A 24,000-nucleotide genomic window follows, 5' to 3' on the forward strand; every position below is an offset into this window, starting at 1 on the left:
TAACCCAGTGTATAATTGAACGTGGCTAGGATGACTATAGGTAACTGATTAATACCAACATTCAACAAATATAACCCTGGGTATAATTGTACACGGCTAGTATGTGATATAAACTATGGGAATTCGAACAGGTGGCATCTTAACTACTTTAATATGACCGAGGCTCTAATTACTGTATCGGGAATTTTGCAAATCATGCAGAAGCAGCCTGTGACTGATGTGCAGAATGCGTGGAACTTGGAAAATATTGGAAAATGACACCAAATCATTACTGTATTTGTAAATTGTAAAAGCAGATTTACAATACTGCATTTCAAACCAAGATAAACATCATTTTCCCTATAAAGAAATTCGATTTGACAAATAAGTAAGTTTACATCTGTCCCAATCAACTTCATAAACCCGACTAGGTCTTCATTAGGGATATTGTACACTCTAATTTTACATTCTAACTTACTCTTCGACAATTAGTTCTTCTTCATCAAACATCGTGAGAATCTCGAATCACACCACGGATAAAGCTATACAATATACCCTTTCAGATAGGCTTCAATGTGAGTGTGTGATAACAGTTGCTCAAGATAGACCACAAACTAGCAAACATGACGACATATTGAAAATAATGGTAAATTTATCGGGGTGTAAGTAGTTGGTTGAGATAGACATTAACTTTCTTATTACTTGCCACATCAATTTTCTTTATGGGAAAATACCGTTTATCTTTGTCTGAACTAGGATATTATGAGGAGTTTTACAAATTAAGAAATATTATGATTTTGTGTTACGTTACCAAGAGTGAAATGTGTTGAGATTTAGTCTTAGGGTAAGCTACGGATACAGGAGTTTTATAGGGGTAGTCGCAGATAGGCAAGTATTAAGGATACGGCTCCCAGATTAGGTTAAGTTCGGAGCCTTAGATTCGTTAATTTTCTTGAGTTTCCCTTTTAACATGTGGTTTTTCTTTCATTATTTTAAATGTCTAAAATTTAAAAAATGTAGGTTCCCCCCAATAATTTGCATCAGAAAAGATAAGAGAAGATGGAGCCTTGTATATCATCGGCCAGTTCCTCCCATGTGGATTAATGTCTCCTTGCGACCTCCTTTACACTGCCGTATTCTAAGTTAGCCATAATAATACATGCAGGTGTCCGCTATGATACATACACCTTAAAGTGCCTATATGACATGTCTGTTTTGACGTTGTTACTTATTTTAGAATGATTTATTGTTAATTTGTTCTCTTCATTTATTTACTTCCTTATTTCCTTTCCTCACTGGGCTATTTTTCCCTGTCGGAGCCCCTAGGCTTATAGCATCTTGCTTTTCCAACTAGGGTTGTAGCTTGGATAGTAATAATAATAATAATAATAATTACACCAGAAAAACTTCTTATTTTCTTCATTAGGAATATTGTACTATATATATTAGGGGTGTATGTATGATAGCGGCCACCTGTATGTATTATTATGGCTAACTTAGAATATAGAAGCGTAAGCGGGGGCACAGGGAGGCGTTAGCACCCCCTCCCCCAGTTAGGTATGCAGGTAAGGACACGGCTTGTAGGTTAGGTTAGGGGAGAAAGTTTAGGTCCATTTTTAATCAACGCATGAGGAACTGGCCGCTGATATACAAAGGCTCCATAGTATATATCTACTTATACAGTATTGCAATTACCGCCCTGGTTCATCCAAACCATCTACAATGTTCAAATTTGTCTATTAATTAAAGAAGTACCATAATTAAATTAAGATTGTCCAAAAAATGGGACTAGACTGGCTAGCTTTAGATGGGACATTATAATATCTTAATAAAAGCGAAGATATTTGGTTTAGTTCTACTAAACTTGACAGGACTAAGGATGGCCAATGGCCACCTTGAGGTTTACTATTACATTATACAAATTACAATAATAAATTATACCTTTTAGTTATATAACTGTGATGGGCGATTATTTATCTCATTCTTGATAGAAGAAAAAATGGAATAATTATCTTCTTTGGGCGTCTGTCACTGAATTTTAATTTTCAATTTTTCCAGACACCGAAATTAGCGTCACAATTTACACAAAATGTCCAGTCTATTGTAATGTAGGGGAGGAGTCTTTGTAACGGCTCCCCTTCAAGTTTTTTGGTTTGAGTTTCACTTTTTCCAAAGTTGTTTTTGAGTTCGTTTAACATTTTATTGACCTTCCACAATTTGTGATTACTATTTCTGTATCAAAATGTTTCCATCGTTATCTATTTCAAATATTAACAGGCTGTTTTATCATGTCTTTTACATTATCTTCTTTCCTTTCTGGGCATGCTTTAATTAGTAAAATGCACTAATTTCTAATGGTATTTAGTTTTCTTTTACATTCTAATAAGAGCATTAAAGTTTCTTCTTCCTTTTCACATAATTTGCATTTTGTATCAGGATTTTCAAATTTCTTCCTCCACAGGCCAAATGCAGATCTAGTGTGCTGGCGCGTGCTGTAAAAGATAGCACCGAATCTTATCCGTTTTAATAACTATTTTCTTCCTTTATTTGCGGTTTCTATCTATAGTAAAGTTATAACTTACTTTTCTTATTCATATAATTTTCTCATATTTTTAGTCCGATGATTCTATTTTATTTGAATCTTTTACTTAGAGGAGGCGTTGGGACTGAGTTTTTGGTGTATGTTCAGAACTTAGAAATATTGTCAGATTATTTAAAGGTTAAAGGTGTCTGATTTCAGTTCCAGTTTCATCAGAATAGATACTCACCAGAACGTCAGTTGGGCAAGGCCAGCCTTCCACTGCGGTGTCCAAGCACAGCAGTGGCCTCCCCGGTAAACAGATCAAAATCAAGGTCCGAGGCAGGGATCGATCTGCCGCCATGCGAAGGCTAGGCAAACACGTTACCAGTGTATTAGCCAGGAGGCCATTCCATGTTTATCACACTTATCAAGAAATATTTCTTTCACCAATGCATTTCAGTTGTCTTTCATGATAGCCTAGCCTATATTTCACATAGTAAATATTTATTTTCATATCTCTGGTGTAGTCATAAGAGGACCCAATTTCTCTCAATGCAAAATATATTCATCATATTTACTCCTAAGGATCTCAAAGAATCAACTGCCACTGTTCTTCGCTATCAATTATTTCATCATCCTGTTGTCAATTTTCCTAATTCACTTTTACCTTTCTCTTTAGAGAAAGTTTCATAAGTTTTTGCAAATTCTTTTCTCTACCTCAAATCAAAAGTCTACAATTAAAGGTTGCTCATAATTAGCAGAGGCAAGGGGACAGGACAATGCCCTACAGACTGACCACATATATACATATGATCTGCATCCAAATACCTTCTCCATTAAGTTAGGACCAGGGAGGGCCAGGCAACAGCTGCTGATGATTCAGCAGGTAGATCTATAGGCTCTGTACCAACCGTGTGTCACACAATTGTATATAATTCCTTTTGTATATATTATGCTTGTATCTTCGCTCTTCCCTCGCACTAAAAAGAACCAGAATAAACATGTCTGCGTGTCGCCTATGTAACATTGTCATTTTCTCGAACATGAAATTTCCTGTTGCTTTGAGGTGTAGACAAGTACGAGTCTGCGTTGACCAATGGTCGGTGGGCGACATCGACCAGAAGGTGGAAATGAGAGAGGAAATCCGCACTGAGGATTGGCAATGTGACGTCAGCAACGAGGAACTTCCAATTGAATTTACCGTTTCCGAACGATAATGTGAGGTTCTCGTAACCGTAGGTGGGTATCGCAGATCCGACGTCCGCTACAGCTCCCTCAAATCCGTAGCTCACAAGGATAGTCAGGTCATAAACACCACTAGAAACTATAGTGCTTGAGCGGGTACTAAGCTCCTGTCAAGCAGAATTCTAGGCAATAAAATTTCCAGTAGGTTACCACAACCCGGTACTATTCAATCATTGGCCCATTTTATGATCCAAATTTATTGCTATCTCTTTACCATTCACCATTACTTCATCATAAAATAACAAACAGCCATGGAACTTACAAACTCAGCTTCACGCCCACTTTGACAGTACCTACCTGTATACATACACTATGCTTTTATTGTATGAATTATTTACAGGTTACCTTGGATTTGATTTATGGTTTTTGGGTATATGGCTCAGTGCTGGGGCATGGGATGGTCTCCTGTCAAATTTGAGTATAAGCCTTTTCTAGGCATATGTAATCCACACACTTTTATCCCTTTGTTCTTACCTTTCATGAAACCATTGCATAAGAAAGTTCCACATACACTGTTTCTTGACTTAACATACACCTCTACTCACCTGTCAATCATTTTGTCATCAGTACTTCTCAATTTCTATGTGCCATCCATAATCATTTCATCATGAATCTCCCAGTTCTTGTCACAATGGAAAATCTCATTCACAGATTTGTGAAAACACCTTAAAACTGTCTTAGGTTTCTTTTTGTGATCACCTTTAATTCATTGTATAATGGGAAACTTCCATTCCACAACAGAAATTGGCTGCAGAAAAATATCTGTTTTTACTTGTTATGTGTTGACCAATATTTACCTATTTTTAAATGTATGTATTTTTGGGGTCAAATGCCCTTGAATGAGAATTCTTGTCCATTAGAAATCAAAGCAAAGGGTGAATACATTATGACAAACATTAAAAGCCTGAAATGCTGTGGGTTTAAGTCAGTGCCTCATTAAAATCCTCTCCTTATGGCATTCTCAAAGGCAAATTTAACCTGAATTCCCTCCCAGGTACCATAAGAGCTTGATGTATGCTTCTAATGACTGCCTTCCTTTTTCATGGAAACAATGTTGAGACATCTTGTTTCAACAATATATTTTACTGTATTTAGATCCACAAACCTTCCCGTACCTTTAAGATGGATCTACTTTCCAACCACACACTCCTAGTAATGCCTCTTAGATCTCTTCAAACTTCCTATGTCTCTGTCGCAATAAGTAGTAGTGCACAGGCTTTGAATAAACAATTTTTGTTTTTTTTACTGATAGAATATTCTTAATAACCAATAGTTCTATTAATCTTCTTCTACCTCTTCCATGCAATTGCTACTGCTTTCATTTCTACTTCAGTCAGCTACATTTCCACGGTAACAGGTGAGAGTATGTACGTTCTCTTTCAGCAGAACGATGGACCCCACTACTCTCGTGTATTTCCTGCAATAAGAATCCATAGTTCATTTATATTTAACCATTCTGATTATATTTTGTGACATGCTTACGGCTTTTGGTACATAGCATGGGGTTCCCTTCAACACTTCCCTCACAGCATAGAGCAACACTTCTAATTCAAGAATGTTATTGAAGAAGGGGACTGAAATACCCAAATAAAAATTATAACCATTACCTAGTCAGCAGAACATTGAGGATTTTGCACCCATTGTTATCATGACCTTGCTGGAAATGCAATTAGTAGTGATTATCTATTATCTATTGGCAATAGATCTCCATAAACTGCCTGTCAATGAAAACACTGTCAATGAGATCACACTGAATATGGTAAGGGATAGCTACTTTCTCAGTAGCTTTTTGTTATATGCCAGTTCATCTCCAGAAAACTCTGCGACCATAACAACTAATGCCTGTTTTTACCTTTAGGCTTTATATAGTATAACAATGAATTTTTCTGTTGCTACATATATCTATGAAGCATCATGGTATTGTATTTTTTTCTTTTGTATATGGCCATTTCTTCTGAAGGTTTAAGTTACAAGATCCACGGTCACTTCTCTCGACTCCACAAGAAAAGTTGTCGGCTACGTACCGCTTACTAGAATGTATTACTTACCTGTAATGAGAAAAAGAGTCTTATACTTTTTTAGGAATAAATAAAACTAAACATAGAAAACTGCAGCACTTTAATTTTTTTGCTTTGAGAATACTGTATCCTTTTATAACACTTTCAACTAAATACAAAGCCTTTTGTGTGGAGTACAAGGAAAGGTCCTTTAGTATTTGTTGCATTGGAGCTGTTATACTGTACTGTATATACATTAAAAATCCATGGTTCCTAAAATCAACACTGATTACTAATGTTTTACATTGTGGAGACATTACAACTCTAAATGTGCAGCACTAAGAATTAGCACGTCTTATTTCCTTATATACATAGATTCAACAAAATGCAGTAGATAATACGGCAATTAATCTGGTTTATAAATCTTTTCTAAACAAACAACTCTCATAAAAACATTACAGTACTGTACTAACAACACTCATACTTTTTTTCACAAGACATCCTTAATATAATTTCAGAGATAGGTTTAATTTTGTAACAATACTGCATTACTGTACTTAATCTTTTAAATGTTTCTTTTAGGAATGCTCCATCCAGTACCAATTCTTTTCCACACTGGAATAAAAAGTTTAAAATGTTACCCACATCATCAAGTAGCATCAATTCCGCTGTCGTTTTCTGTAAAGGAAATATCCCGTCTTTCCTTTATTCTTCACAGATTGGAGGACAGAATTCCTCAAAGTATACTGGAGAAAATATTACTGTAATAATAAACAATAAAGAAAATTTATTTCCAAGTGAAAGTGATATATACTTCAATAACACTTGATAAAACTAAAAAATAATATCTTACTACTTATCAAACTTTCTTTTCAAGGGTTGTAATAGTAGTAACACTTTAGTACTTTCTTTTACGTAAAAAAAAGAAGTTACAAAAATACTGACAATTTTAATTCAGTAAGGAAGAATACTAGAAGTACGGTATTTACATATCTATTGTGACACAACAATTTTGTCCATACAATGAACAACCCTGTGACGTGAAAATAGGAATGTAACTCTACTCAAAAATGACACTATATGTACAGCAAAAGTTCTGTATCACAAGTAGAGAACTTATTTTGTGCACCAACAAATACCAGGATTTCTTTTTATGTATTACCATTTCCATTCTCCTGTCTTTAAAATGCCAAAAGTTCATTAGATCTGGAAAGCATAGACAAGTCTTCGAAAGTTATCTTTTCCATTATAGCATCCTGTATAAAAATAAAATCCTAATGAATTTAGTAAGCTTGTATAAAGAAGTACTGTATGAACTACATTATATAAACAAACTGATGTTCCATTATTTCTTTAAAATGACAGTGTTTCATTAGCTTAACTGCATTCTCTATTCTGAGATCCTAACATATATATCTTACACTTGTTTACACTAACATAAAACCTGATTTAACATATCCATGTAGTATTCTTAGGCTAAAATGTTAAGACAGGAAATATATAGTGCATACTACATACTGTACTTAAAAGTTAAAAAAAAAAATAATGAATTGTACCTACTATGTAGTTCATGTCTGAATGAGAATGAGATTTCAAATAATAATGTTGACACTACTACCTTACAATAAAAACAGTTCTAGTGTAAAAAATAAGTCATAAGGTTGAGGAAATGTTCCCTTGAAATGAAAAACCAAATGGGAAATAGTGAATGTGTGGTCAGTTAACTACACACTTGCACATCATAAAATGTATATTACCAATAATTTAAAAAATGTTGTTTCTCCTTAAGAAATGTTCAATCTCACAAACACTAAAAAGGCAGACTAGTGTCTTTAAAGCCGAGTCTGTAAGACACCAGCCATCTCCTCGCTTCACAGATGCTCCGTGAGGCGGTCATTCCATCTCCTCCTGAAGGGGCGAAGGGCAATCATGACGGGCACTATAATACCCAGGGCAGCGAGAGCAGCAGCCTGAGTGTTGACTATTATTGCTTCATTGCCCAACTCCGGATATATCAAAGCATCGGTAACAGGGTCCCTGTGTGTCATGGCAACGGAAGGGTTAGTACTATTTACTAGTCATGCAATAGAGAATTTGGGCATCATTATATGGTTTCTTGAACCCATGCACCCATGAAGAAAAGAAAATTTTCAGTCCATCACAAGGGAATCATATGCTGGAAAGAGGTCTGAAAAATTGTGGTTTTCAAGTCTTCTGATGAACACACCATGAAAAGATGTTAAAAGCTTTACAATCCAAGGAAATGATTGTTCTGGATAAGAATCTTTTTATTGGAAATAACCCTTAAAAGTTCATTTCCCAATTTCCTAAGTTGAGGAAAACCCAAGAGAAGTATATTACATAAGAACACTAAAGCATGATGTGTTCGGATCAACAACTTAGCTCCAAAGACAGCGGATAAGAGGGGCGTGTATTACATAGCTATTAACTTCATCTTAAATTATATAAAATGTTTCTTGTGTATCGTGAAGTTTTAAATCAAACATGCACCTACATCTTGTTTAATAAAAAGAGAAGACTTGAATTTGAACATAACACGGATGGAAGGAAGAGAGAAGCGGCTTCTATGTATCTAACCTTTAAATAATCTATAGCAGTTTAAATGTTAAAGAAAAAGTTACAACATTAATTGATTTATTTGAAAAAATAGGTATTCAATAGATCAAAGGTCAATTTTATTCTTTAAAGTAAAAATCTTCATGCTATATTTATATAAAAAAAAACTAATAACTTTATGTATCGTAATAAAGTCACTACAGTCATCTATTGATAACACATCTGAAATGTGATGCACTAAATGAAAAAAAACTAAGAAAATAAACCTCTAACCACTGACTTTGGATATAGGTTGTTAGCGACTTAAAAATAATAGTACAGTATTAGTAAGAAGAGCAGGGAATGCAAATAACTTTGCAGCAGTTTCCTGAAAATGCCAAACTATGAAAGAAGGAATAATTAAAACGGACACTTTGCACTCCAAGAGAGGAATTAATAAGCATGCGTAAATGTAGTCCACAGACATTGCCATCATCTTGACTGGACGAGAAATGGGGATAAATGTAGGAAAAAAGAAAAATGAGAGATCTCATGAGTAACACTCCAATATGGACATTGAAAATTATATTATACCGAGTAATAACCAGTGAGCATAACATTAGTGTTATTTCTGTTCTAGCTTTGCTGCAAATCCGTATTACTTCAACAACAAGGATACAGCAAACACTTCAATGTACAGAACTATAAAATGTGTAGCTGTTAAAATCATTTAGTTTAAAAATGTGTTGCTGTTAAAATCATTTAGTTTAATACATTCATAAAGCAAATATAATAATTCAATAGTTTTTGCTGTGACTATTCAATATATACAAGTTGATGTATGAATAATACTGCACTATATCAGATATGACCTAGTATGTTTGTGTCCTTTTGCTACATGATACTGTATTTACAAAATGTTGAATACTTACAGTATGAAAAGTTACAGGACTGAGGCTGACAATACTGTACATATATACTTAATATGTAAGAGTAATCTATATACAAGTACTAAAATATGTACCCTTCACTACCATGTAAAATTGCTTGGGTACCAGTTAAGGAAATGCTTTGATGGCTAAAGATTAAGCCAATGCTGTAGATTTCTTACTGACTTAATCTCTTTTCATGTTAATTACATGCAATCAGTGGAAAATCTATCAATGAATTTTGCTAGGAAAGCATTGCTCTCGCAAAGAAAAATGTCAAATGTTCCAGGAAGATAAGCAAGACGAGCCAATTGCAAAGGCAAGAGATTTGTTGTTGCAGAAAAAGAGAGGTAAGCTACAGCCATTCTGGAATCTAAGATCTTGCGACTCAGCCTCTTAGATAAGAGATATAATAATTTTAGGGGATACGTGCAGCAATTTTCAAGATTTCACATTGCTAGAACAAACTAAAATTCTCCTTATCATGATCAAAAGCAATGCTATTTTGGTCGGGATATTCTAGGGAGTAAAAGCATCAGGTTAGATCACAGTATAAGCAACTCTATTTGAGGAAATGTATGAACTAGACTTACATAATTTTTCATGGACAAAATATAAAAGAAAAATATATTCATACTAGCTTATGTAGCACCATTTCTCATTGTATTGTGCTGTTACTGCATACTGTACAGCATACAGAAACGCTAGAGTTAACTACCATATGTTTCTTTTCAAGTTTGACACATGAAGGAAGGAGAAATATTTAATAAAAATCATAAATCTATTTTCACTCAAACCTACATCAAAGATGCTTCCAGAGCACTATGTGTAGCTTTGAAGCTTCTTAAAACTCTAGTGCTTCTTATTTGCTAAATGGAAGTCATAAATTTCAAAGGGCCACAGGAGCTTCAACAAGGAACAGTGCTCAAATAATGGGCCATTGGAGTTGCAGACATAGAGGAGAAATATAAGGCTCATTACAGCATAAAGTTATAATGAATTCATTTCATGTGATTTTACATAGATTAGACAAAGGGCATTAGTTGTGATAAGCTTTGTGAGTCATAACGTAATGGTTATGGGACGGGGGATCGACAATTGCAACAGGATGCGAACTGTGGGAAAATCTGGGGTTGTAGAGCATGAAACCCATCAAAATGGCTAAGCCAGCCAGGGCAGCTGCTTGAGCGTTGATCACCCAAGCCTCTTCAACCAACTTCGAGTAGTCCGAACTGCAAAGGTCAGAGAAGAGAGAATTTTCCTTGTGAATATCATAACTTTTAAATTGGTAGGAGTCTCTGGTGTATCTTTTCTATATTCTAAGCATTGGTGATATCTTCTGCATTGGTTATATTACCTCGAATAAGTCTGCTGCTGATCACTATACATCTTAATGTACTGTATTGGAAAAACTAAGAAATGTCAGAATCCTACAGACAATTACATGGCAGTGGTAATGTTTCAACTACTTTTTTATAATTGAAAGAATTACATCGACAGTTTAATATCAAGCTTTCCTTCCACTTATAAATTGTTGAGCGAAACACTTATAATACTACTAAAATCTACATGTGTAATATAATACAGTAACATAATTATATGTACTGTATCTACATATACATTGACTCTGTGATTTAATGATAGAAAATTGAACCCTCGCAATTTTTATTTTTATTACAACCAGCAGCAAACTTTGAAATGATGTATGTTAAAAAAATAAGATTCTTGGCAATTTATGATATTTTCTACATATACAGTACTCAATACATCATGCAACTAATACTACAATGGAAAATGGAAAAAAAATGTTTGTGATTCACTCGATAGATAATACCATATAATTGTGCTGTTGCAACCCAAAGCTCATAAGATTCACACCAGAAAGTGCAAACATTTGAGATAATTTACTAAGGTGAGCAAAATAATACAGTAATGAAAATACATAAAACTACAATAAAATTAGTACTTAAATTAATCTAAAAGGAAATATGACATTTTCTAAATAAATACATTAAGAAATTCAATACATTTGTGGAAAGTATGTATGAAGTGCTGAAGGGACTCTGAACTCTACCTCTACCAATACAAGACCATTCTTAGTGCCGTACTATAGACAGGAGAATGACAAATTTGCTAACCTACAATTGATACTTTATAACAAATTAGGGCACTTTATATATTGATACTCAATCAGCAACCTCAAGGAACTAGATTTTTTTCCAGGTTGAGATCTTGGAGATATTTTCAATGACAGACTTAAGACTGTTCTGGTTTTCTATGACTCCAATCCATAGAGGATTAGAAGAAGACTGACAAGAAACAATGAAATGTTAGAAGAGTTGAAACCCAATGAAACTAGAGGCTGCTCACTTTAACAAGCTCATTCACTTGAAAGGTGAATAAACATGGCAAAATCTTGACCAACCGAAAATGCGTATCGGCTTTGGCAGTGTACAGAACAGCCTAGACTAGCCATAGACTTGGGTGCAATTAAATGACAAATAACGGGCTTATATTCATATAATGAAGATGTTTACTATGACCCAGGGGTAAGACCAGGAGACAAAGGACCATCTTTATCAATCTCAGCCCTTTTAAAAGATTGTGGAGTAAAATCTCCTTTAAATATGTATTTGCAGATGCCAGAAAAACTTGCCCAGGTATGAGAAGGAAATCTATTTATATTCAGGTGCAGTGTCAAAGTACCTTTAGTAAAAGCAATTTATGAAACTCTGGTAATAGACACTGGAATCTATATCACTTGGAAAGCACCATCAAATTGTTGGTGTTACTTGGTATGCATAGAACTTAAAAGTGTAATTAACTTGCATATGCTTTCCACATTTATTATCATACCACTCAACCTTTTCAACTGATACTGGGTCTCTGGTGAATAATTTTATTGGAAGATAATACTCCAGGTTCTTGGAAAAGCACAGGAATTGGGGAGGGGCTATCCATTATTACCTTCAGATTTAAGTTTGAGTGTCCACATATCTATTAAGAGATATAATAAAATACCCCTCCTTGGGTTGTGGTGGCCTATTGGTAACGTCCCTGCCTGGTGATCGCCAGACTGGGGTTTGAGTACCACTCAAACTCGTTAGTCCCTTTGGTCACTGTAACCTTTCCATCATTGTGAGCTAAGGATGGAGGGTTTGGGGGAGCATATAGGTCTACCTGCTGAGTCATCAGCAGCCATTGCCTGGCTTTCCCTTGTCTTAGCTTAGGTGGAGAGGGGGGTTGGTCACTGATCATCTGTGTATATATGGTCAGTCTCTAGGGCCTTGTCCTGCTTGCTAAGGTAATGTCAAGTGACCTTTAAACCTTTAAATGTGGTCATTATCTTTCTCTAATCATGGGCCAAATTATCAGAGTTACATTTTCTTTCCATTTCTATCTTGTCCTCAGCCTTTCTCATTGTGGCTGAGGCTTGAATTTCTTGGGAAAACATCAAATGTTGTTTGGGAGAAACCAAAACTTCAGTAAATAAAAATTTCCTGGATAGATAAAGCAAGTGAGTGGCAAAGAAGAAGGATGAATGGACACAAGGCCATATGAAATAGAGATCAAATGAGCCTAATAACTATACTCCAAAAAAAGGAAAAAAAGCTTGCAGAAGTTTGACTGAAGAAAGTAGAAATTAAAACATTGAATAGTGCAACAAAAAGGAAGGTGAAATTACAGCCATAAACATGGTTTCTTTAAAGTACAGTTCTGTAAAGTATTTGATAGAGCAAGGGATACTAATAAAAGTATGAACAGAGAAATTTTGCTAAATTAGAGTGAAACAAAATATGTTGGGTCAAACTAAATAATATAGGTTGCCAAAAATAACTCAAGTCCTTTTTATTTCTTAAGAGTTGGACATAACCTTGAGCAGCATCAACGCCAAGCAGTTTGCACTTCACAGTAAGATTTTCAAACCAGGGGTATAATTTATCAAGAAGTACAGGTATATTACAAGGTATCAAATCTGGATGCACATGCTCTATGAAATAGAATGTAGCTAACCAAGTCCCAAAATTATTTTGTATACTTCAACACAGCACCAAACAACAAACAAAAGGGGAGGTATAAACAAGTCACAGTTTAACCTCAAAACACAGAAGACTACTTTTAATTTTCAAACTTGACTACTTACCCTATAACTTTCACAAAGACTCCGTGTTGCAAGTAAAGCATATCAAATTTCAAATATAAATATTCTGGTTATAAGAATAACTACACTATTCGATTAATCTACAATGAACGTCTAAACCCAGTCGCGTTTATTTTTTTGACTACGTTTAGGCTGGTCTTCCAATTTCCTTCTTTTGAATTGTAAGTTGAAAATAAGATACATGATAATGGCAAGAGCACCGAGACACATTGCTTGAGCATTAATTACAATGGCTTCATTTGGTAGAGCTATGTAGTTAAACCTGCACAAGGGAGGGAGAACTGGTTAATTTAGTTATTTGGAAAAGTCACTAAACCTGCTAAATCAAAATTTTGAACAACCAAACCTTTGGCAATTGTTGAAAGAAGTGAAACTACAATTGTTTGCATAAGGGAAATGTGTACCGAGTGCCTAAGAAACCTGCAAGTGAAATGACTGATTTTGGATTTAATTACCAAACTTTATTGTTAGTGTTTGCAGCTCTAAAATCTAAGACTTCAAAGGGATATTTAATCATCTTCCAAGAATTAGCATAATGCAATTACTGTACATCACAGTAATATATTGAGTGAGTTGAAAATCTTCCATTTGATTTTATCTAATAAAATTGTAAATTAATTTTTTTCTACATATTCCACCCAAATCTATATCTGTTACAAAGATGTACAGTATGGTGAAATATAAACAAGCTAAACTAAAATATGTTCATCAAAACAGTAATTATTTATGAGAAATTAAGAAAACTATTTCGATATAAAAAGGGATGAACAGAGAAAACAAATCCTCAGGGTATCGGACTGATGGAGATGAATTAAATATCTATTGATTTACAATGACTTAAACGACAGAATCAAAATGCCGAGAGTAATCATTCGAGAACTTGCAAAATTACTAAATTTTCCCATAAAATGTAATAAAGTGGTCATGAAAAGTATTCACTGTGCATTAAACTGTCCGATAAACCAAGTTAAACAATAAATAATTTTTGCAGGTTTCCAAACAACCCAAGTAGTGTAAATCCTATAACTATATAGTTAAATTTCCCTAATTGGTGCCATCTTTCTCCCCATCCGAATATTTGTCGATACTGTGCAATGATATGCATACTTTATAATGTATCGTATTAATCATATTTTGCAATTTATAATTTTAAACTCAGTCAAATAATACATAAGTAATTTGAAATCATTTAAACCCGAGGCAGGTGATTTCGATTATACAAAAATATAGAACTTTGTTATTTTTTCTTTGTTACAGAAATAGGTCAGTCAAGACCTCTCTCAACATGAAAGTTATGAAAAGGAAAAAAATTAAATGGAATAATCTGTTATTGTAAATCATATTCTACGGGCCTAATCAAATGCACAAAATCTTCTTAAATCTCTTTAAACATTAGATAAATCTCAATATGTTACGGACATTAGATAAATCTCAATATGTTACAGAGTTTTCTCATAAAATCTGCTATACCTAATGCAGAGTTTAACTTCTAAGGTTAACATTTTTATAACTTTGATCAGAATAGGGTAATAGTATTTTAGTTCTTATAAATATTTGCTCTAATGGTTCCTGAATTGTTACTTATACCCAGCCCAGCATATCACTGCCCCACGCTGTGTTGTAATTCGAATGGGGACTTGAAAGATGCAGACTAGAATTTTAAACAACTAATTCTTTTGCTAGTAAATAAGGATTGAAGCCTTGATTCTGTGAGTTTTAATTTTTTTTTTGGTGTCACTCTCAGGAACTTGATTTAAACTACAATATTAGAGCGGAGTCCTTGCAAGACATATGTAGTTTGGAGCAACAGTCATTGCTAATATGCTTTTAAACATTCAAAGTGCCTTTATTCACAGTGAACTTGCTTTCAATTTTAACTTTGTACAATTTAAGGTTATTTTTCAAAAAATGAACGGTTTCATGCACATCCAATCTTATTAGCTCCTCTTCAAAACTAATCAAATGTCTTATATCTTGAGTATTGTATGTGAATATGTACATCAAGTCATACAGCTGCTTTGCCTTACCATGCAATATTACGTCTTATTACTGTACTGTATATTAAAAACCCCTGGTGTCTCTAGTTCTTGCAAAATAAATTTTTTCAAAGATCTATAAAAGAAATGTGAAAATCCTTATGGCAATTAATCTTAAGCAAATTTTAACATCAATTTAGCAAACATGAGAAAACTTAAGACTTCAAAGAGCCATTTGATTATAGTTCCAAGACTTAGCATGATGCAATTACAAGTACTGTATAGTACAGTGATACATTGAGTTGAAAATCATCCATTTTATTTGATTTGATGTATTCATTGCCTAACAGCAAAACCTTTTGCTATGTCTAAGATTTTGGTAGACGTTCTCAAAAGCACTTGCTGTGTGAATAGCTACAGTTTCTTGGCAAATATTCTATTTTGAACGGGCAATGTCGCTTTCTAAGGTGGTTGACAATACTGTAGGGGCTACAGAAGAAACTCATCAATACTATAGGCCATTTCTTTTAGCGAGGCAGATTTGCACCGACTCGCAGCAGTGCCCTATTAGCTCGGAAAAGTTTCCTGATCGCTGATTGGTTAGAATTATCTTGTGCAACCAATCAGCGACCGGGAAACTTTTCTGAGCTAAAAGGGCACCGCTGCGAGTCGGTGCAAATATGCCTCGCTAAAAGAAATTGACTATAATTGGATCCCCAAAAATATCAAACAATGTTTATTTAAAAAAATAACTTGGCAAAGCAGCCATATCTCATGAAAATAAATATTCCTAGCACTTCAATTACGACCAATAATTAAAATAAACTTTGCAATGACTTGTGGTTTGAACAAAAGACATCAATACTTACATTGCATAATATCCTTGATATATTTGATAGCTACTGAGAAAAATAAAGTTTATAAATAGCTGAAAGAACATACTATTGGACACCTAATATTTCATATGCATGACATAATAATTCAAGTACAGTAAACTCTAATTCACTCGTAAAGTGAAATAGAAAGAGGTCATGTAACTATAGTCCATTTCTTTTAGCGATGCATATTTGCACCGACTCGCAGCGGTGCCCTTTTAGCTCGGAAAAGTTTCCGGATCGCTGATTGGTTGGACAAAATAATTCTAACCAATCAGCGATCCGGAAACTTTTCCGAGCTAAAAGGGCACCGCCGCGAGTCGGTGCAAATATGCATCGCTAAAAGAAATGGACTATAGTCTCAACTCTTGATGACCCTCTTCCTAGACATACCAAGCCAAAACAGCATGTGATTGTTGAAGCCTAACTATATAAATCCCTCTTCAACTTATCTGTCAACACTCAGTTTTCCTCTTCTTGATAGATTACTTCACTCGTATTCCCCTCAATTTGAATTTCCCATCTCAGGCTAAGAGAGGTTCTAGATAATCCCCAATCCACAATAAGATTAATATAAATAAAAAATAAATCTATAGTCTCAAAATTCATTCATAACACACTCAAAATACTTATATACAGTACGTGAAATCTTATTGCGTACTACATTCATCTTAGTCATGTATTACTGTCACTTTGGCATATACTCTTTTGTTCCATAATGGAAGAGAATTATCAATAAAAGAGTACAGTATTGTTAAAGTTCAAGTGAAAATAACGCACGAGGTACCCCACACAACCTTTCGTTTTTCCAGGTGACATTCTGCATACATGTACTTACTAGACGACATTAAGACCAATACTCGTGAAAAAAATAGTTAAAACAAATAGTTTCAAATTGAAGAATCTGTTTGTTATGAGTACTCCAAAGACAATTACAAACCTCAAACTGAAGAAGGCCTTTTCTGTGTATCCAGTTACAGCTGTAGCGATTGCAAGCATGAACGTGATCATTCCAAACGTAGCATGGACAGGCACTAATCCGGCCCGGAACCCGCTGGTGCCTTGCTCGCAGCACAAGAGAATCCAGAAGCTGAAGAATCCAACCACGAGCTGAAATCATACACATTGGTAGTCTTTGCACCGACACTTTTACACTGCAGTTATAAAACAAGATGATCCAAGGAAATGGAAATGATGCATTAAATAGATTACATGTACAATTATTAGCAAAGAAATAACTGCAAAACTGAATGCTTCAAACATTAAGCAAGATATCTCATGAAAGAATAGCACAAAAATTATAAAAGGGTTGATAATAAATTGTTTAAAACTTGAATTTCCATGTTCAGTGTAAGAATTTGCTTACATACGAATCTTTTACAGTATAAATTGAAATTGAAGATAATATTTGTTGCAAATGTCTTCTTCTAATTACTACGAAGAGAAAGTAATGATAAAAATCCATGTTCAGTGTAAGAATTTGCTTAAACATACGAATCTTTTACGGTATAAATTGAAATTGAAGATATTTGTTGCAAATGTCTTCTAATTACTACGAAGAGAAAGTAATGATAAAAATACCTATTTCCACACTGAATGAGATAAAGATCAAATGCTCAGTAAGTGATAGGAAGAGTAAGTCCTTGTGCTATTTCTTACCAATACAGTAATCTGAAGCACACAATCTAATCTCTATATTACAGCCCCTTAAGTGTAGCCTTATACGTTAGTTTATTCCCAGAACTGAAGTCTTCTGATGGAAACTTTATATTGGAGATCTTTTATGTAGTGATAAATAAATACAAATTCAACTCATATTAAACTGATGGCATATACTTTTCAAATTGCAGTGTGCTGTATACATGTATTACCAACAGAATACTGTACAGTCATTAATGAAAATTTCTAGTGACAATAACTACAATACAAATATTTACCTTAAAAAAAATTCTAAAATCTTTATGAATATTAATTCAAAACAGTATTGTTCTTCTAAATCAATGAAAATTGTGCATTAATTCCATGAAATACAATAAAGATCATGTTCAATGCAGTGTGAATGACTAGCAAAATATGTTTTTATTCATAAAATAAAAAAATATATATCGAAAGCTGCAGATATTTTTCATTCATATCATTATTTCAAAGCTCCCATAATATAAAGCTCAGCCAGCAGTATGTAAACATTAACATATGGGTAAAAAGGTTATGCTATGCTAATCAAACACATCTGTGCATCAAGAAATTGTAAAGCAATGTAAAACTACTCTATTTCAGAGGGACCTTTCTACTTGTTGTTCCAGGATCCATAGTTTTGATTACACATTAAAAGAAGTCCAAGGACTGAATTGAATGTAAAGCTACTCTATTTCAAAAGGACCTTTCTACTTGTTCCACGATCCATGGTTTTGTTTACACATTAAAACAAATCAAAGGACTGAATTGAATGTAAAGCTACTCTATTTCAGAGGGACCTTTCTACTTGTTGTTCCAGGATCCATGGTTTTGTTTACACATTAAAACAAATCAAAGGACTGAATTGAATATAAAACTACTCGACTTCAAAAGGACCTTTCTACTTATTCCCGGATCTATGGTTTTGTTTTCACATTAAAACAAGTTGAAGGAATGAATTGAATGTAAAACTACTCGACTTCAGAGGGACCTTTCTACTTGTTGTTCCAGGATCCATGGTTTTGATTACACATTAAAACAAGGCAGAGGATGAAATGTAAAACTACTCGAATTCAGAGGGACCTTTCTACTTGTTGTTCCAGGATCCATAGTTTTGTTTTCACATTAAAACAAGTCAAAGGATTGAATTAAATGTAAAACTACTTGACTTCAGAGGGACCTTTCTACTTGTTGTTCCAGGATCCATAGTTTTGATTACACATTAAAAGAAGTCCAAGGACTGAATTGAATGTAAAACTACTCGACTTCAGAAGGACCTTTCTACTTGTTGTTCCAGGATCCATGGTTTTGATTACACATTAAAAGAAGTCCAAGGACTGAATTGAATGTAAAGCTACTCTATTTCAGAGGGACCTTTCTACTTGTTGTTCCAGAATCCATAGTTTTGATTACACATTAAAAGAAGTCCAAGGACTGAATTGAATGTAAAACTACTCGACTTCAGAAGGACCTTTCTACTTGTTGTTCCAGGATCCATGGTTTTGTTTTCACATTAAAACAAATCAAAGGACTGAATTGAATGTAAAGCTACTTTATTTCAGAGGGACCTTTCTACTTGTTGTTCCAGGATCCATGGTTTTGTTTTCACATTAAAACAAGTCAAAGGATGAAATGTAAAACTACTCGACTTCAGAGGGACCTTTCTACTTGTTGTTCCAGGATCCATGGTTTTGATTACACATTAAAACACGTCAAAGGATTGAACTGTCTTGATCATCACCATATATTTACACTTCAAAAGTTCAAACTTGGAGCAAATGTTTTTATGTTGAAAAGGCTGACATAAGTCTCTTTTTATAGTTTATTTATGAAAGACCTTTTTTTTAATGATGTTACTGTTCTTAAAATGTTATTTTAATTCGTCATTACTTCTATTGTAGTTCATTTCCTTTCCTCACTAACAGGAGTGTGTCTGATGAGCAAACTACGAGAAAATAATCTTAAAGAAATACAGTATAAGAAATCTGAATAGGAAATAAATATTTTGCTAGACCATAGAAGACTCTAGGAGTACATTACAGAAGGTCCTCAAATTACAAACTTAAAAGGTTCCAAAAAACTATTTGTAAGTCAAATTCTGTTAACATTTGGCCTAGGGTAAGGCTAACCTGAATCCCATACCTATGAATTCCAGCTATAAAAGTCGACAAATAGTTGGGTTTCATATGAAACAGAAATCAGGTTATTACAAGACTCAATTTTCTCACTGTATTAGAGGATATAATAGTAAAAGTCAACAAATAGTTGGGTTTCATATGAAATAGATATAAGGTTATTACAAATGTCAATTTTCTAACTGTATCAGAGGATATAATATTGTTTTATACAGTATTTCTTCATCTTATCTTTGTTATCTTCAGTTGGATTTGTGCTCATATCTACGAATATTTGTTAAGTCAAATGTTTGTACGTTGGGGGACCTTCTGATTAACTACAAAGCCGAACAAGATATGAACTGTACAAATGTGTCAGATACCAACATAAGTTCGGATAGTCTCTCTTGAAAGAAAGCGCATGCATAAGCAAAATCCGAGACATTTTGATGGATTCATGCAAAAAAAAAAAAAAAAAAAAAAAAAAAAATGGACAACACAAAAGCTGTAAAAAGAAAACAAATGGTTAACACACATTGTTGCCGTCTTAAACGAAAAGCACATTCTGATCAGCCACCACCCCCGGCTGGCATCCTCCTCCTCACACACTCGATCCCACAGTTTGGTTTCTAATGCTGATTACCACATAAATAGCTACAAAAATAATGAGGATGAAGTTCATGCCTAGGAAATACTATGAGCTTCCAAGATGCAGTTTGTTGCCACATATCTCATATGTTGTAATGCACTCTCAAATAGCAGACTTTTCCCTAGCGTAATGAACACAATGCAATTACATAATTTCTCAATTTTATCATTACTGATTAGGATGCACTATCATCTTTCAGGTTATTGCTTCATACTCAAATATTCATACAATAATCTTATTAGAAACAGTGCAGTGTTAGTTATAAAAATAGGTTGGGTACAACATACCAAATCTGCATTCTGTTATAAAGATTACCCCATACGTAACGACAAATAAAGATTTAAATATCATTACAGATATACTTATTTTGAAAGTGCACTTATATAAAATCATACATATAGAGTCAAAATTTATATTTGTAGGGGTTTGTATAATACACATCAAAATATTTTAAAAAATGCGGATGTCTTCAAGGAATCTATGCTTATATGTGAGGACACTATGATTCTAAGAATGCTTTATGAAGCCAAGATGATAAGCATTGAATAATTTCTAAAAACAAGAGACCTGCACCACAGGATAGATTACGTAGCGGACAGTGGGAATCAAGAAATATAAAAGTCAATCAACATTCTCATAAATGACCTTATAAAGCAAAACCACTTCACCATTGGAAGAAAAGTTACGTTCAAGAAAACTTAATCAATATAACAAAAGTATCCGACTCTTTCATATACCATTCAAATTCAATGGTATATTTGGCCACCACTCCCCTTAAATATAATTGATAATGTACCCCTTAAATCTTAAGGTATATTCGTCTCACCTTAAATACAATTGTACGTTTAGCTACCCCTTAATCTAAAAGCATATTTGTCCCACCTTAAATACAATTGTACGTTTACATACTCCTTAAATCTAAAGGATATTCATCCCACCTTAAATACAATTGTACGTTTAGGTACCCCTTAATCTAAAAGCATATTCGTCCCACCATAAATACAATTGTACGTTTATGTACCCCTTAAATCTTAAGGCATATTCATCCCACCTTAAATACAATTGTACATTTACGTACCCCTTAAATCTTAAGGCATATTCGTCCCACTTTAAATACAATTGTACGTTTACGTACCCCTTAAATCTAAAGGATATTCATCCCACCTTAAATACAATTGTACATTCATGTACAGTACTCCTTAAATGTAAAGGTATATTCATCCCACCTTAAATACAATTGTACGTTTAGGTACCCCTTAATCTAAAAGCATATTCGTCCACCCTTAAATACAATTGTACATTTACGTAGTCCTTAAATGTAAAGGTATATTTTTCCCACCTTAAATACAATTGTATGTTTATGTACCCCTTAAATCTAAAGGTATATTCGTCCCACCTTAAATACAATTGTACGTTTACGTATCCCTTAAAACTAAAGGTATATTCGTCCCACCTTAAATATAATTGTACGTTTATGTACCCCTTAAATCTTAAGGCATATTCGTCCCACCTTAAATACAGTTGTATGTTTATGTACCCCTTAAATCTAAAGGACATTCATCTCACCTTAAATACAATTGTACGTTTAGGTACCCCTTAATCTAAAAGCATATTCGTCCCACCTTAAATACAATTGTACATTTACGTACTCCTTAAATGTAAAGGTATATTTGTCCCACCTTAAATACAATTGTATGTTTAGGTACCCCTTAATCTTAAAGCATATTCGTCCCACCTTAAATACAATTGTACGTTTAGGTATCCCTTCATCTAAAAGCATATTCATCCCACCTTAAATACAATTGTACATTTACATACTCCTTAAATCTAAAGGTATATTCGTCCCACCATAAATACAATTGTACGTTTACGTATCCCTTAAAACTAAATGTATATTCGTCCCACCTTAAATACAATTGTACGTTTACGTATCCCTTAAAACTAAAGGAATATTCGTCCCACCTTAAATACAATTGTACGTTTAGGTACCCCTTAATCTAAAAGCATATTCGTCCCACCTTAAATACAATTGTACATTTACGTACTCCTTAAATGTAAAGGTATATTCGTCCCCCTTTAAATACAATTGCACGTTTATCTACCCCTTGTCTTCCCTCATGTTTAATTTTACATTCATTTACCCATTTAATCTAATGGTATATTTGCACCGTTCATCTACTCTTTAAATCTAAAGGTATATTCATCCTATCTTAAATACAACTGTACATTCATCTACCCCAATAAATATGATGGAATATTCATATCCCCTTAATTTTAATTGTACGTTGATCTACCTCTTAAATAAAATGGTATATCGATATCCCCTTATATTTAATGGTTCGTTCATCTACCTCTAACAGTTTATAGTAACTTCACTTCATCCTTACTTTAATGGTACACTTTTCTTGTTGTAGTCTGTAACTTCAGTTATAACAAATACTAATTTAATACATTAGCATTTCTGGAGTGCATGGACCTCATTATTTCATGAGCCAAAGTTATGGTGAAAATAATATTACAATGACTATTAGAATATCATCTTGGTTAGTTTCTTAACTGAATGTCTAAACAGATGGATTGCCATGCTATAAATAATAGAGAAAGTGGACAAAACCTCCTCATTAAATATACAAATAAAGATATTTGGTTTCGAATGCTGAAAGATGACTGTACTTTATGTATCTCCACAACATTAAAGATGTGAATTGCTGTATATTCTTTGTATACAAATGGAAATAAAGGAGTATCTATCAACACGAAGTAGAATTATTATGTCGAATATTGCCTTAAAAGATTACCTATGCAAATTACATAACATTGTAATGAAGACACAATTTCGTCTGGTATAAAAGGTCGTCTTTCTGAAAAGCTATACAACAAACTGAATTACATGGCTACAGATGTCCTAGGAAGCACCTACAGTAACTTGGAAGAGCAATAGCCCTGCGTCTTAAATTGTTCTGCTCAGAACTGTATTCATCCTTTTACTTAGAGGTGTCTTATGCCTTGCCAGGGGTGGAGGGAGCCATCTCACCGTATGTGTTACCTGGAGAGCGAAGAGGCCTATGGTGATGAGGCCGAGCCAAGAGTGAAGGGAGTAGAGGTTAGGGATAGGTGGGTTTCTCAAGTTGTGAGAGTCGAACACGGCAATCGTGGCCACCACGATGCAGGGCACTGCCATCAGGTACAAATAGGTGTGCAAGATCTTGGCCGGGAGCTTCTTGCAGCAGCGGAAGACACGGTATACGAGCATGGCTGGAATAGACAAAATAAAGTTAGGACTTCACTTTGGTTAGCATATTACAGATTTTGCAGCAGCGGAA

General features: G+C 34.1%; 2 protein-coding genes across 9 annotated transcripts in view; both read right to left on the reverse strand.

The window, feature by feature from the left end:
- Positions 1-2,079, reverse strand: part of Ercc1 (DNA excision repair protein Ercc1) — a 61,796-nt gene extending 59,717 nt beyond the window's left edge. For 3 of the 4 annotated variants that reach the window (XM_068345375.1, XM_068345373.1, XM_068345374.1), the window contains exon 1: positions 1,921-2,079. The gene's annotated coding sequence lies outside the window, so the exon portion shown is untranslated. The remainder of the gene's footprint in view (positions 1-1,920) is intronic. The other variant, XM_068345372.1, reaches the window with a different exon arrangement.
- A 3,769-nt stretch (positions 2,080-5,848) lies between these two features.
- LOC137615474 (uncharacterized) overlaps positions 5,849-24,000 on the reverse strand; it is a 163,500-nt gene continuing 145,348 nt past the window's right edge. For 2 of the 5 annotated variants that reach the window (XM_068345378.1, XM_068345377.1), the window contains 5 exons: positions 23,712-23,932; positions 17,181-17,350; positions 16,235-16,264; positions 13,372-13,651; positions 7,642-7,779 (listed from right to left, as the gene is read on the reverse strand). In XM_068345378.1, coding sequence (XP_068201479.1) covers positions 13,483-13,651; positions 16,235-16,264; positions 17,181-17,350; positions 23,712-23,932 — 590 coding nt within the window. In that variant the 3' untranslated portion in view covers positions 7,642-7,779; positions 13,372-13,482. Of the gene's footprint in view, positions 7,780-8,224; positions 10,460-13,371; positions 13,652-16,234; positions 16,265-17,180; positions 17,351-23,711; positions 23,933-24,000 lie in introns of those variants that run through there. The other 3 variants (XM_068345380.1, XM_068345381.1, XM_068345379.1) reach the window with 3 other exon arrangements.

This window comes from Palaemon carinicauda, chromosome 21 (assembly GCF_036898095.1).
Source record: "Palaemon carinicauda isolate YSFRI2023 chromosome 21, ASM3689809v2, whole genome shotgun sequence".
NCBI lineage: Eukaryota > Metazoa > Arthropoda > Malacostraca > Decapoda > Palaemonidae > Palaemon > Palaemon carinicauda.